The sequence below is a fragment of the Malania oleifera genome, chromosome 3 (genome assembly GCF_029873635.1).
Source record: "Malania oleifera isolate guangnan ecotype guangnan chromosome 3, ASM2987363v1, whole genome shotgun sequence".
NCBI lineage: Eukaryota > Viridiplantae > Streptophyta > Magnoliopsida > Santalales > Ximeniaceae > Malania > Malania oleifera.
Window position 1 is genome coordinate 496,249 of NC_080419.1, and position 12,480 is coordinate 508,728.

The window sequence follows — 12,480 nt, forward strand, 5'->3', positions numbered from 1 at the left end:
ATTTTAATGTTTTGTAATTTTAAGAATGTTAATTTTAATATTTGAGATATGTTTGTAATGAAGTTAAATGGTCTAGTAATAATAATAATTGAGTTTTATTTGCTTCTGCTGACAAATTATTTAAGGAACCCACTCGGGTTCAGGTTGTTTCATACCATCAAGGCGAGAAGCTATGTTTTTCTTTCAAAACAAAGAACTAAATGAAAAGGAAGGAAATAATGAAGCAGGAGAGCTGAAGGGAAAGTATGTTAGTCCCAATATTTCATGCATGATTTTGATGATAGCAAACTACTTAAGATCAAATTACTTTGAGATTGAATATGACAAATAAGATATAAATTAATACAAGCTTAAAGCAATCTTTAAGGACTCAGTATTTGCCAAGTCTTGAAAAACTTTAAAGACTTATTTTCTACTATATTAATTGTAATTTTGAACAATTTTGACTTGCACTTGTATATAATTGTATAAGAGTTTGATTGAGTTTGTCACAAAATAGTTAAGCCAAGAAAAATAGAGAGAGGATACCAAACCATGTTGCAAAGCCTGGGGAAGTTAACCAACCCACAAAGGGTAGCCAATCGGTCCAAGTAGAAGCTTGAAGCGATCAACCGGTCTTCCAAATTTTTGGCCTTAGTAGTTCATTTTCCCCTGTAATAGCTAGTAAGCGATTGACTGTTCTAAGTAAGAGATTGATCGACTTTATTATAAAAAAGTCTATAACAACGATAAAATGTTTTCTTTTTTCTTAGTATACACATGGCCTTTAGAGCAAAATTCACAGTAATAAGATATATCTCTCTCGTATATTTGGGAAGCAAAAGTCTCCTCTCTAACTCTTTTGTGCTTGAAAATACTATCCTTTGCTGTAACATTTTTTTTTTTAATCTTCTTAAGAGCAAATTTTGTTGTGAGCTTACATTTGTGAACCACTCATCTTGAGGAATTTCTCTTTTACTCACTTAATTACATTATACTGAATTCCTCACATGTAGAGAAAGCAAGGGGTTGTAAATCTCGTGTTTTTAGTGGAACCTCGAGGTAGGTTGGATCCTGAAAGAGTGGACATAGGCTCGAGGAAGTCGAACTACTATAAAAGAGTTTGTAATTTCTTCTCCCTATCTCAATATTTTTTTTTTGTATTTGCATTGATAGCTTGTGTGCACTTATCTTGTGTAAATTAAAATTAATTTATAAATAACCTAATTCACCCCCCTTTTTGGATTACTTATGGGCAACCAAAGTAGTAAGAGAAAGATCCCCAACGGTCTTTGGAGTCTCCCCTTTTAAGTTTATTTTCGTCAAGATGGAGAGCTTCAAGTAGCAAGAAACTGTTACAGGCTGCTACTACAATAGTTTTGGCGACTATGCAGCGTAACTGGGAGGTCCTCATTTGAGATGTTCCAATGCTAGGAGAGAGAGAAAGAGGGAGGCATCTGTCATGGGGAAGCTTCAGGCTATAACCAATGTAAAGGTGCATTTTACCTTTCTATGTGCAGATGATGACCAAATTGCCACCAGTATGTTGTAATGATGAGAAAGAGAGAGAAAGAATGAGGCATCTACATGGGTGGCAATTTGGCCATCGTCTACACATAGAAAGGTAAAATGCAACTTTACATTGGCTATAGCCTGAAGCTTCTCCATGATAGATGCCTCCCTCTTTCTCTTTCTTTCCCGTCATTGTATCGGCTAAAGTATGATTAGTGTAAGCAATTTTATATGCAAAATATATTATTATTTTTAAGAAATAAGACAACATATACTTCCAAAAGAAATGAATTCAATAACATTAAATAAATCTACATCTAAAACTTTTATTTTTAAATATGTCAAGAATTAGAACTAAAAAAATCCATTTCATTCAAAAAATAAAATAAATGCAAGAGTATTATGAATGCTAAATAAAATGTACAACCCAAAATAAAATAGGTAAATTCCTTTGGTGTTTTCTAAAATTATTGTTGTGACGCCCCAATTTTTCATACTATTTATTTTTATAAAAATAAAACATATTAATCAAATATCGGCCACGTCAACAACTCTAATACAATTTAAAAATAACTCGACCTGGAGTGGGGTACAAGGTAAACAGTCATACAAACAACCCTAACAGTGAAAGTCAATATTTACAAATCATCCAGCATACAATTACCCAGAGTTCTATACAACCATAAACATCCCCAAAAACCCACAATATACACTAGGAATCATTTATCCCCAAACAAAAGACTCGCCTTGTCTATCAGGATACCAACTCCCCTCTATCACAGAGCTTTATCACCTGGTCTATCACGGTTTCTTAAAATATTATATATTTGGGTAAAACACATCTCAATAAGACGAAATAAATTATTTACAGTGTGTGGCAGTATAAGTTTCATTATATCATAATATACTTATTTCTGTGATAATACCATCTGAGAAAATATACAAATTCGTATTCATAATCATATAAATATAAAACACAATTTTTTTTATAGCTTTATTCAACTTCTTAAATTCATGCACATGCAATCTATAATTATCAGCGAAAGTTCTCGATGATAGGCGAGATTACATGCCCATACATGTAGCTGCCCTCTGCTCTGATATCTTTTGTAACCTTACCCAAATAGTTCGAGTGCGGCAACAACCGATACTTATCAGGGCACTCACCTTACTCAGTAAGCCCTCGGGCGGAGAGTTTTACTTCGCCCTAATTATTTATGTTATTAAATTCGCGCTCTTTCATTTCTCATTTCCATTTCACATCTAACTCATGAGTGTCCTCAGTAACCAATCCATGTACGGTCCGTAACTCATGGCTAGCCTGAGGATATTCTCCACGCCATGCTTCCCCCCATGGTCGAGGAGGCTGGATCTAAACCGCGGTTGGCCTACCCAGTTAGATCAAAATAGGAAATCCATCCATGCGTTTGTAGTACAATTGACCTGCCATAAAAACTACCCTTCTCACTAGCTCAATCGACTGTCAACACCACACTTACCATGAGATCGTGTGGTTGCACTAACGCCTCACTAGCAACGGTACCGTGCTTTTAACAATACATCCGTCCATCAGGGTTCTCATTTTCAGATTTTAATATTTCACATTTCGTATTCACATTTCAGTATTCACATTACAATATTCACATTACAATATTCACATTTCAGTATTCACATTTCAGTATTCACATTGCACTATTCACATTGTAATATTCACATTTCCATATTCATATTTCAATATTCACAATTCAATATTCACATTTTAGAATTCGTCTTTCAATATTCTCATTTCAATATTCACATTTTCAGTATCCATATCTAATCTCATAATAGTATATATCACATTTCAAATATTCTCATCATTTTTTAATAACACATACCATCATTTCATATTTCCTCAACCAGTAATTTCAAAAATAACTGCAATAATACGCCACAACGTTCGACGCTCAAAACCTTAAAATTCACATTTTCCTTAGATTAATCAACTCAACTCCCAGAACAATAATTATTTTAATATTTTATAGGCCCACACACTCCCGATGGCCAATTAAACTTTAACAATAATTAACGGATATATTTCCACTATCCTACCCTAATCTTGGAGTGGTGTCTAGGAAACTCAAATTAAAAATTTGCTCCAGCCAATATGACGAGAATCGGAGTTAGGATCTCGTGGTGGTGTCCGATCGCCGATTTGACTGGAGATTTAAGGAAAAATTGAGGAGAGAGAGAAAGATGTTACCTTACCTCAGAAGTGGTAGCTACGTCGCTTCTACGACAAATCCATTGTGGTGAAAATGTCGATAGTAGAGATAGGATCCCAATGTTATTTTTTGTTTTTTGATCGGCGCTCGTTTGGTCGAGAAAATCAAGGAAAGAGGGAGAGGAGACGAGGAGAAAGACGGAGAGTGAGAGAGATGTCTGGGGCGCTTTGAGATTGAAACTTCAATATGCATAGATATAATAATAATAATAATAATATTATTATTATTATATTATTAAATTAATATATTATATTATATTATTTAATTAATAATAAATAAATAAATAATAATAATAATTATTTTTGAATTCACCACATCATCTTGTAGTAATTATTTTTGGGCATTACAATTGTGAAGTGTATAATTCATTTAGATAAATAATAATATAATGTCAAAGATATAAATTTTAAAAATGAAATTGTGGATGTTGAATATATTCCAAATAAAAAAATTAAATTTATTTAAAATTGTTTAAAAAATAATGAATTGATAATTATGTAAACAAAAAATAACAATAATTATAATTTCTAGTAGCAAATCATAATTTAGAAATTGTAATAAAATTAATAATATTTTTATGTGAAGAAGTCATATATATATATATATAGAGAGAGATTTTATAAAATAAAAAAATCCACTCGTGTAAAAATTTAAAATTCAACATTTATCCTAATTTTAATTAGAACATTTGTGTCATGTCATATCTTATATATATTTTAAAATATTTGTTTAATATCCATATATTTACACAGTATCATTGTAGTATCTCATGTTGATTATTTATATTTTATTATTTTTAACGCAATATCAATTTTTTTGTAAGTAATTTTGAATTTTCACAATCAATTTTTTTTTGTAAATAACTTTGAATTTCCACACTTTTATTTTCATGATAATATATTATTAATATATTTAAAAAATGTATAAAAAACTGATTAAAAATAAAAAAATATTTTACAATATTATTCACATGCAAATACAATCAAATGTAATGTGCGTGACATATTCACTAATAGCTCTAAATGGTTTAAATTTCAAAGCTTAACCAGATACATCCACCACAATTTTTTTCTAAATGTTATTATTCTTGAAAAAAATTATTATGAAATTTTAAATTGTAAAATATTCTCATAGTTATTTATTTTTAATGAGTAAGAGAATATTATGAATGATTAATGATATGATTTTTTTAATTCAGAAAGCAGTAAATTTGGGAGATTTTAATTAGATATTAATTATATAAAATTTAGCTTAATTTTTTGACTTGAGAAGAGGTTGCAAATTATGCTTCGTCATCGTGTTCATATAGTGAAACGTTAAGCTTACACTTGCTAACTTATTTACATTATTAAAAAATAACTTAAAGAATTTTAATGCCATTTTAAAAAATATTCTATTGCTATTGGGATGTTTTTATAATATTACTTTTAAAAGTTTAATGGGATGTTAGCACTTACAAATAATGGATAGTGGGTTTGAATCTTGGAGTTACGATTTTTTATTTGAAATAATTCTTGGAATTTAAGTGGAGAAAAATAGAGGGAGACCCATTATTACGATGAATTAGTCAAATATTCAAAGGGTATGATTCGATATTTTGGTGTTGTAGGCATAGAGGAACCACCATAATCCATCTAGAACTTGATGGTTAAGCTGTACTACAGTGACAATACTAAATGCTTCATATTTCGACTTCTTTGTATGTCCACCTTTGGCGGGATTATTGCCAAGGCGCCGTCGTTTGAAAATAAATAAATAATGGAGGATCCATACGGTTTAAAAACAACTCTTACAGTTTAGTGTAGAGTGTACGTCTTGAAAGTGGAGGGGCGGGTGGAGCCTGAGGAGGAGGGAGAAGAGGTAGGAGTGGGGAGTGAAGCTTGAGCAGCAATAATACCCCCACTGGTGTGGCGTTTGCCTACCTCCAAAAAGGCAAAAACAAATAGAGCTACAGTCTATGGTGTGGTGGGGTTTGAAGGAAAATGGAATTGGACGAGGAGTGGGACTTGAGCGCTGAAGAACTTGAATCCCTCGAACGAGACGCTCTCCGTACCATTGCTCAACGGCGCAACTCTTCTTCTTCGTCCTGTGCATCCTCTTGGACAGCTCCGCCTAATTCCTCTTCATACTCTAATTATCTTCATCATCAACAACAACAACAACAACAACAACGACAACAACAACAGTATGGTTATCCTCCTCATGATAACAGCTGCGGACTCTCTCCTGCGAAGCCCTCCACCACCACCGTTGAATCTCGTACTCACAACAAGGTTTTCATACATCCTTTCAGTCGGGCTTTTGAACATCCTACTTCCTAGGGTTTGATTCAAATATTTTGGATTTCTTTTAAATATATATTTTTCGTGGGTAAAAAAAAAAAAGTGAAAAACAGCGCGAATCACTCTAATTTTATATAAAGAATTGTGTCGACCAACTTATACGCAAGATTCAACTCACATCAAAACACATAGTCACTTCAATTTCCAAGAAAATTAAAGTGTAACATTAGAAAATAAAATAGTTCCGTAGATTGTTTATAGTCATAACTCTATTGAATATATTATTATGATGGTTAACTATAGATTGAAAAAAAAGTACAACAGTGAGACGCCCTTCATTAAAGGTTAACTATTATGTATTTGATTTATCTTGAGTATTTATAGACACTAGCTGATTTAAATAAATAATTTAATGCATAATGAAAATCCATAAAAAAGAGAATATAGTCATGGTATATGATTATGACGTTTATTATCTGGAATGCTGGTCAGGGAAAAAAAAAATGGACTGTCAGGGAACATGTTTCAACATGGCCTCTCAAATGCAAACACATATTGGTACAATGCTTAAATGTTCTAAGAGACATCTGGTTTGAAACGATATAAATTGTTGGCCCACAACCTAATAGCTTAACACTTTTCGGTAAAGTGATCATCTAACATGGTATTAGAGCTGGTTACTAGAGGTTATGAGATTTAGTCTTGCTGCCCACATTTATTGTGTGATATTTAAAAAATTATTATATTCATGATAATTATCTCTAAACGTGCTACTGCCTACTGGGCTGCATGTGCGGGGGAATGTTAAAGCTTGGTATACATTTTTGGCTCGCAATCTAACAACTTAAGCTTTTAGGTAAAGTGGTAATCTAACTTGCTTAAATGTCCTAAGAGATGGCCGATTAAAGCTGATTAAAGCTTGGGACTTCTAGAGGTTTCAGGTTTGAATCAAAGAGGGGTGGGAAGGGGAATGGGATGGGAGAGGGGTTAGCAGCGTTAGCTCCTGTTGTGGAGCCCAGGCTTAGTTAGGGTCTTGAAAGTGACCATAATATTGCTACAATGCTTAAATGTGAAAGGACATGTGGCTTCTAATGGTTTTTATATAGTATATAGTTCTAGATGTTTGCATGTGCCATACATGGTTTTGTTTTATAGATAGAGAATTCAAAGGAATATTGCAAAGAGTGAAAATCGAAAACATGGAGAAGGATGAGGAAGTTGGCAAGAAAATAGAAAAATAAACAGAACTACTTAGCTGCAAAGCATAAAGGGACGTGGCCCTTTTTTTTTTTCCTACTTTGCTAAACAACAAAAGAGGAAAATGAAAACAAGGAGAAGAATATGTCCTTTTCCCTTTTAAAAATGAAAACAGCATAGAGGGATTTACTTTTGTAGATACAGTATGTGTTGGTTCGTAACATTGATGTACTTTTTTTTTTTCATAGAAAAATAAGATGACTTTTATTAGAAAAATAATAATGTACAAGAAGGAGAACAAGAAATCTTCCAAAATAGAAGAAAGAAAAAAGAGACTAAAAAAAAAAAAACAATAAAACAAAACTCAAACAATCATATGAACAAAGCTAACCAATCCCGTTGGATATCAAAAAATCTAACTCCTTTAAAACAACCAGCGATAGCACACCAAAGCAAGGCCAAATAATAAATCTTCTCCCATGACAAAGATTCGTTCAACTTTTTTTCCATAAGTGTAAGAGCATTTCTTTCAATTCATAAATCCTATAGAATTGCGAAAACAACACACATGTCACCAAATCTTCCACCGACTTTGGACAAACCCAATTTTCTCGCAGAAGATGAAAGAGATTATTCCATATATTCAAAGCAAATGAGCATTGCAAAGACAAATGAGGCACTATTTTTGAACTATTAAGACAAAGAAAACATATATAAGGAGAAAGTGCCTTTGAAGGTCCTTTACTCTCCAACAAATTATTGGTGTTAACTCTATTAAGAACAACCAACCAAATAAAAGCCTTGATCTTTGAGGGGACTTTGGCCTTCCAAATAATTTTATGGAGTGGAAAGGAAATATTAGCATTAATCAAGTATTCACAAACTTGATAATCAAGAAATCAACAACACTAATAGATTTTGATATCTTGGATCTATTTTGCAAGTGGAAAGAGAAATTGAAGAGAATGTAGTACATAGAGTTAAAGCAAGTTGGGTAAAATGGAGGAGTGTGTCAGGTGTGCTACGCGATTGTAGAACACCATTAAAATTAAAAGGAAAGTTATTTTTGATGGCTGATCAGCCATGTTTTATGGATTAGTGTGTTGACAACTAAGAAACAACACAATAAAAAAGTTAAAGTGGCCAAAATGCGCATGCTAAGGTGGATGACTGGTATAACATTAAGGGATAAATTAGGAATGAACATAATTGCAATAAGTTAGGTATAACACCGATAGAAGATAAGATAAGGGAGGGGCTTCTTAGGTGGTTTGGGCATTTGAAACATAAGCCAACGAGTGCATCGGTGAATAGGAGCGAGTTAGTCACTACTAATGATGCTAGAAGAGGAAAGGGTAAACCTAAAATAACCTAAAATGAGGTAGTGAAGAAGGATTTAATAGCTCTTTTTTTAGGTGAAGAAAATGCCCTCAATCGCGTGATTGACGAAAAAGGATTCATATAGCCGATTCCATGTTGTGGTACTTAAGGCTTGTTATTGTTGTTGTTGTAATCTTATAGTCACAAAAAGGTTTGCAAGAATAAGCCCCTTGAAGAGTCTAAAGACTATGCTAAAAGCTTGTTATACATTGTTGGCTCACAACCTAAACACGTAAGCTTTTAAGTTAAGTGTTATTCTAACATGGTATCAAAGCTGGTTACTAGAAGGTCCTAGGTTCTAGTCTTGTTGCTCGCGTTTATTGTGTTATGTTTGAAAAATTATTGTATTCCTCGTAGTGGGTGTTATTTATTGTGTGTTATCTCCACGTGATGTTGGGCTGCACATGCCAGGGAGTGTTAAAGTTTGATTTACATTGTTGGCCCACGACCTAAAAGCTTAAGCTTTTAGGTAAAGTGATATTCTTACAGACTAAGAATGACCATCCACCCCAAAAGAAGGACAAATCCCCAATAACATCAACAATGGAGACAACTCCTTTACCTCTCTATCATTAAAAGTTCTACAAAAATGGAAGTCCCAAAAAAATGGACAACCTTTAGAAATCATAAAGAGGGAAATAACCTCAGTATGACCTGAAATCAAATGATAAAGGCGAGGAAAAGAATATAATAAAGTACTTTTACCACCTATAAATCCTCCCAAAAGCGAATATGAGACCCATTACCCAAGACAAACTTAGTGTGAGGAACAAAGAGGGGTAGACTTGAGAAATACACCTCCACAGTCCCAACTAACAAGGTGATCTCTCTTATTTCAACCCTTGACCAAGGTAATCTTGCATGATCTTTTTAGTTTTATTGGTTATCCCTACTAAAATCCTAAAAACAAATAAATAATAAAAAAGGATATTAACATGACAAGCCTAAATAAGAGTTATGCACCTTTCCACCCATCCAAATGCCCAGGGACTCTTCCATCACTAGATCCCAAAAAACCACAGACTTAGGATTATCTCTCAATGGGACACCTAGATAAGACAAGAGCCAATCCAAAAGATCACAACCCGCTAACAAAGCCAACTAAATTTTCATTTTACGACAAGGGTCATCTAATTGTATGGTGGAGGATATTTGAAGGAGGAAGAAGGGCGGGGGTCACTTTCGAGCTGGATTTTGAAAGGGCTTCTGACAGAGTTAGTTGGAGTTGTTTAGACAATTTTTTTGTGAGAAAGGGTTTTGGTGAGTGTTGACAATGGTGGTTGAGGGGTTGTTTATCTAATGTATGGGTGTTGCTGGTTGTGAATGGGAAACCTAAGTCTTGGGCTTCTAGAGGCATTAGACAAGGGGACCCACTTTCCCCTTTTTTGTTTGTCCTAGTGGCTGATGTGTTGAGTAGAATGGTGGATAGGGTTGTGGATTAGGGATTGGTGAAATGTTTGGAAGTGGGGAAGAGGGTGTGGTGGTACCTCATCTTCAGTTTGTAGATGATACTATTTTCTTTCTAGAGGATCATATACCTTCTTTTAGATATACTTTAGGTATCCTCCATGTCTTTGTGAGAGTGTCATGACTTAAAATAAACTTGGGGAAGGGTGTTCTAGTTAATATCAATGTGCCTTTTGAGAGTGCTAGGAGCGGGCTTCTGAGGTGCGTTATGGTCATTTATAGTGGTCTACTAACCTTTGACTTACCTAGGGTCCCTTTAATAAAAACCTACCTTACCGACTAGCAACAGCTGTCTCCCCACCCACATACAAAAAAAGAGCATTGTCTAGGGGCAAATCCCTTAACCCACAATCCCTAATAAAACTTAACAAAATTCTGCATACTCAAAGTAAACCTTCCTCCCCATTAAATGTTGTTTAATTTTGTTTTTGCTTGGATTTTCAAGGCAATACCCTTTATATCTCTAATGATCCAATTAATTAGTTTTTTTTCCTGATTAAAAATGTTATCTCATTTGTTTTTCTTGATGAAACTTAATGCTTTACATTCTTCTTGATAGTTTCTTTGGTTCAACTTACCTGTTACATACAACCATTACCTTTAAGAGCCATTTGTCTATGTCAGCTTGTTTATTTTTAACTTATCAAATCATTATGGTGTAATTTGTGATTAAGGTGCTTTCGTTTGGGTTGTTTCAAAATCTCTGTTGTCTTAAGCAGGTGGTGGCTATATCTCCTAGGTCTAGAACGTTACCTAGATCACTAGCAACAAAACTAACCGGTAAGTTCCTCTATTTCATACTCAGTATCCTCCCCTTTATATCTTAATTCCTCTATGTATTCTGTTTTCTCTTCCATCTTTTTTATCATCATCATCACCATTTGTATAGTACCCATGTTATACATCAAAGAAAAGGGTGGTTACTGCCCTTGAACAAATTCGCATCCATTTTACCTTATAAATACCAAAAGGGTGGGTATAAGACCAGGTGCTTAATCTAGAACTTGACTATGAGAAAAAGGTTTTGTATACCATCTCCCTGTCCCATTATCTATGCTTTTATGACACATTAACTAGTTCTTCCACTTGCATTTGGTACATCATCAGCATCATCATCACAAGTATTATTGTTACTGCTGTTGTTTTTATGACTTTTCTGAAGTAACATTGAGCCTGTTCTGCATGTATCTTGGATGCATCCAAAAAGATAACAGCTTAAAGGAATTGCCAAAGTTTCCTGTCAAATTGTTTCTTCATGCTAACGGAAACATTGCGGCAAAATTTTCATATGATCCAGTACGCCATCTGTCTGGCTCCAAATGATCCTTTACATAATTGTATAACCTGTCCGTGTTTAACTTTAACATTGTGTTGTACTTTATCTGCACTAGCAACTTGTAGCTGCCCTCCGCAAGGTCCCCAAAGCAACTTGGAATGCAAATGAAAGGTTTTTAATTTGATAACAGTCTCTTTCTCCATACACCTGGATTTTTTTTTTTTTTCTGGGACTTCTGTTGGAGCTGCTGCAGAAAGGCATTCTGATATATAGTTTCTGCTGAACCTGCAGACTGTGGATGTTCCCTGTATCTTCATTGTCTTCAGCAGAAGAAGTTCTTGGTGAAATAACTGCTTTCGTTGTTGAGGTAATGGCTTGTATAGTTTTGCTTCCAATTCTTCAACCTGTTCTAATATTGTATCAGTGCTGCTGCTTTGATGGTTTACGCTAAGATTACAGATTTTATTAGAGGGTAAGCCAGAACTTGGATTGTATTATTTATATGATTGTTAGCCTGTTTCTTGGTTCTAAAGATTCTTTGTCATGCATTTCTTTTTAAGATTGTTTATTTGTTCTCGTTAATCATTGTCTGAAGCTTGTACATTGGAATGGTATGTTCCTCTACAAATCTAACAGTTTTTATTAATTTAAGAAACTAATTACTTAACCTTTCAACTAGTACGGAATATTTTTTTTCCTAATATACCATCGTATATATTCAATGACAGTGCAAGAAACATATTTATTTACAATTTTAAAACAACATATGCCATTGGTGATTAAAAATATGCTTGATCAACATTCCCTAAAACTCATGGTTTTTATATGCTCACATAAATATCTATATATTTATGGAAAGATTAAACAAAATTTAATTATTATTATTTTTTAAATATTTTGAAAAATTCTTACAGTTAATATTATCATATAACAGTAATATTTTTAAAATATAAAGATAGAAGTAGTAATTTGACAAATTATATTTAGTATTTGAATATTTAAAATATCTCCATAACTCCTTATCATTTTTAAGAAAAATTAATTGATCATTTAATTTTAATTTTGAATCTTTAAAATATGTCTACAATTTTTTTCTTGAAGTACCATTATCATATTTTTCTCT

General features: G+C 33.3%; 1 protein-coding gene across 9 annotated transcripts in view; it reads left to right on the plus strand.

The window, feature by feature from the left end:
- Positions 1-5,563: 5,563 nt before the first annotated feature.
- Positions 5,564-12,480, plus strand: part of LOC131151656 (uncharacterized) — a 147,988-nt gene continuing 141,071 nt past the window's right edge. For 5 of the 9 annotated variants that reach the window (XM_058102949.1, XM_058102957.1, XM_058102950.1 and 2 more), the window contains exons 1-5: positions 5,564-6,028; positions 10,801-10,861; positions 11,289-11,377; positions 11,473-11,528; positions 11,649-11,724. In XM_058102949.1, the coding sequence (XP_057958932.1) occupies positions 5,738-6,028; positions 10,801-10,861; positions 11,289-11,377; positions 11,473-11,528; positions 11,649-11,724 (573 nt within the window). In that variant the 5' untranslated portion in view covers positions 5,564-5,737. The remainder of the gene's footprint in view (positions 6,029-10,800; positions 10,862-11,288; positions 11,378-11,472; positions 11,529-11,648; positions 11,725-12,480) is intronic. The other 4 variants (XM_058102952.1, XM_058102953.1, XM_058102951.1 and 1 more) reach the window with 1 other exon arrangement.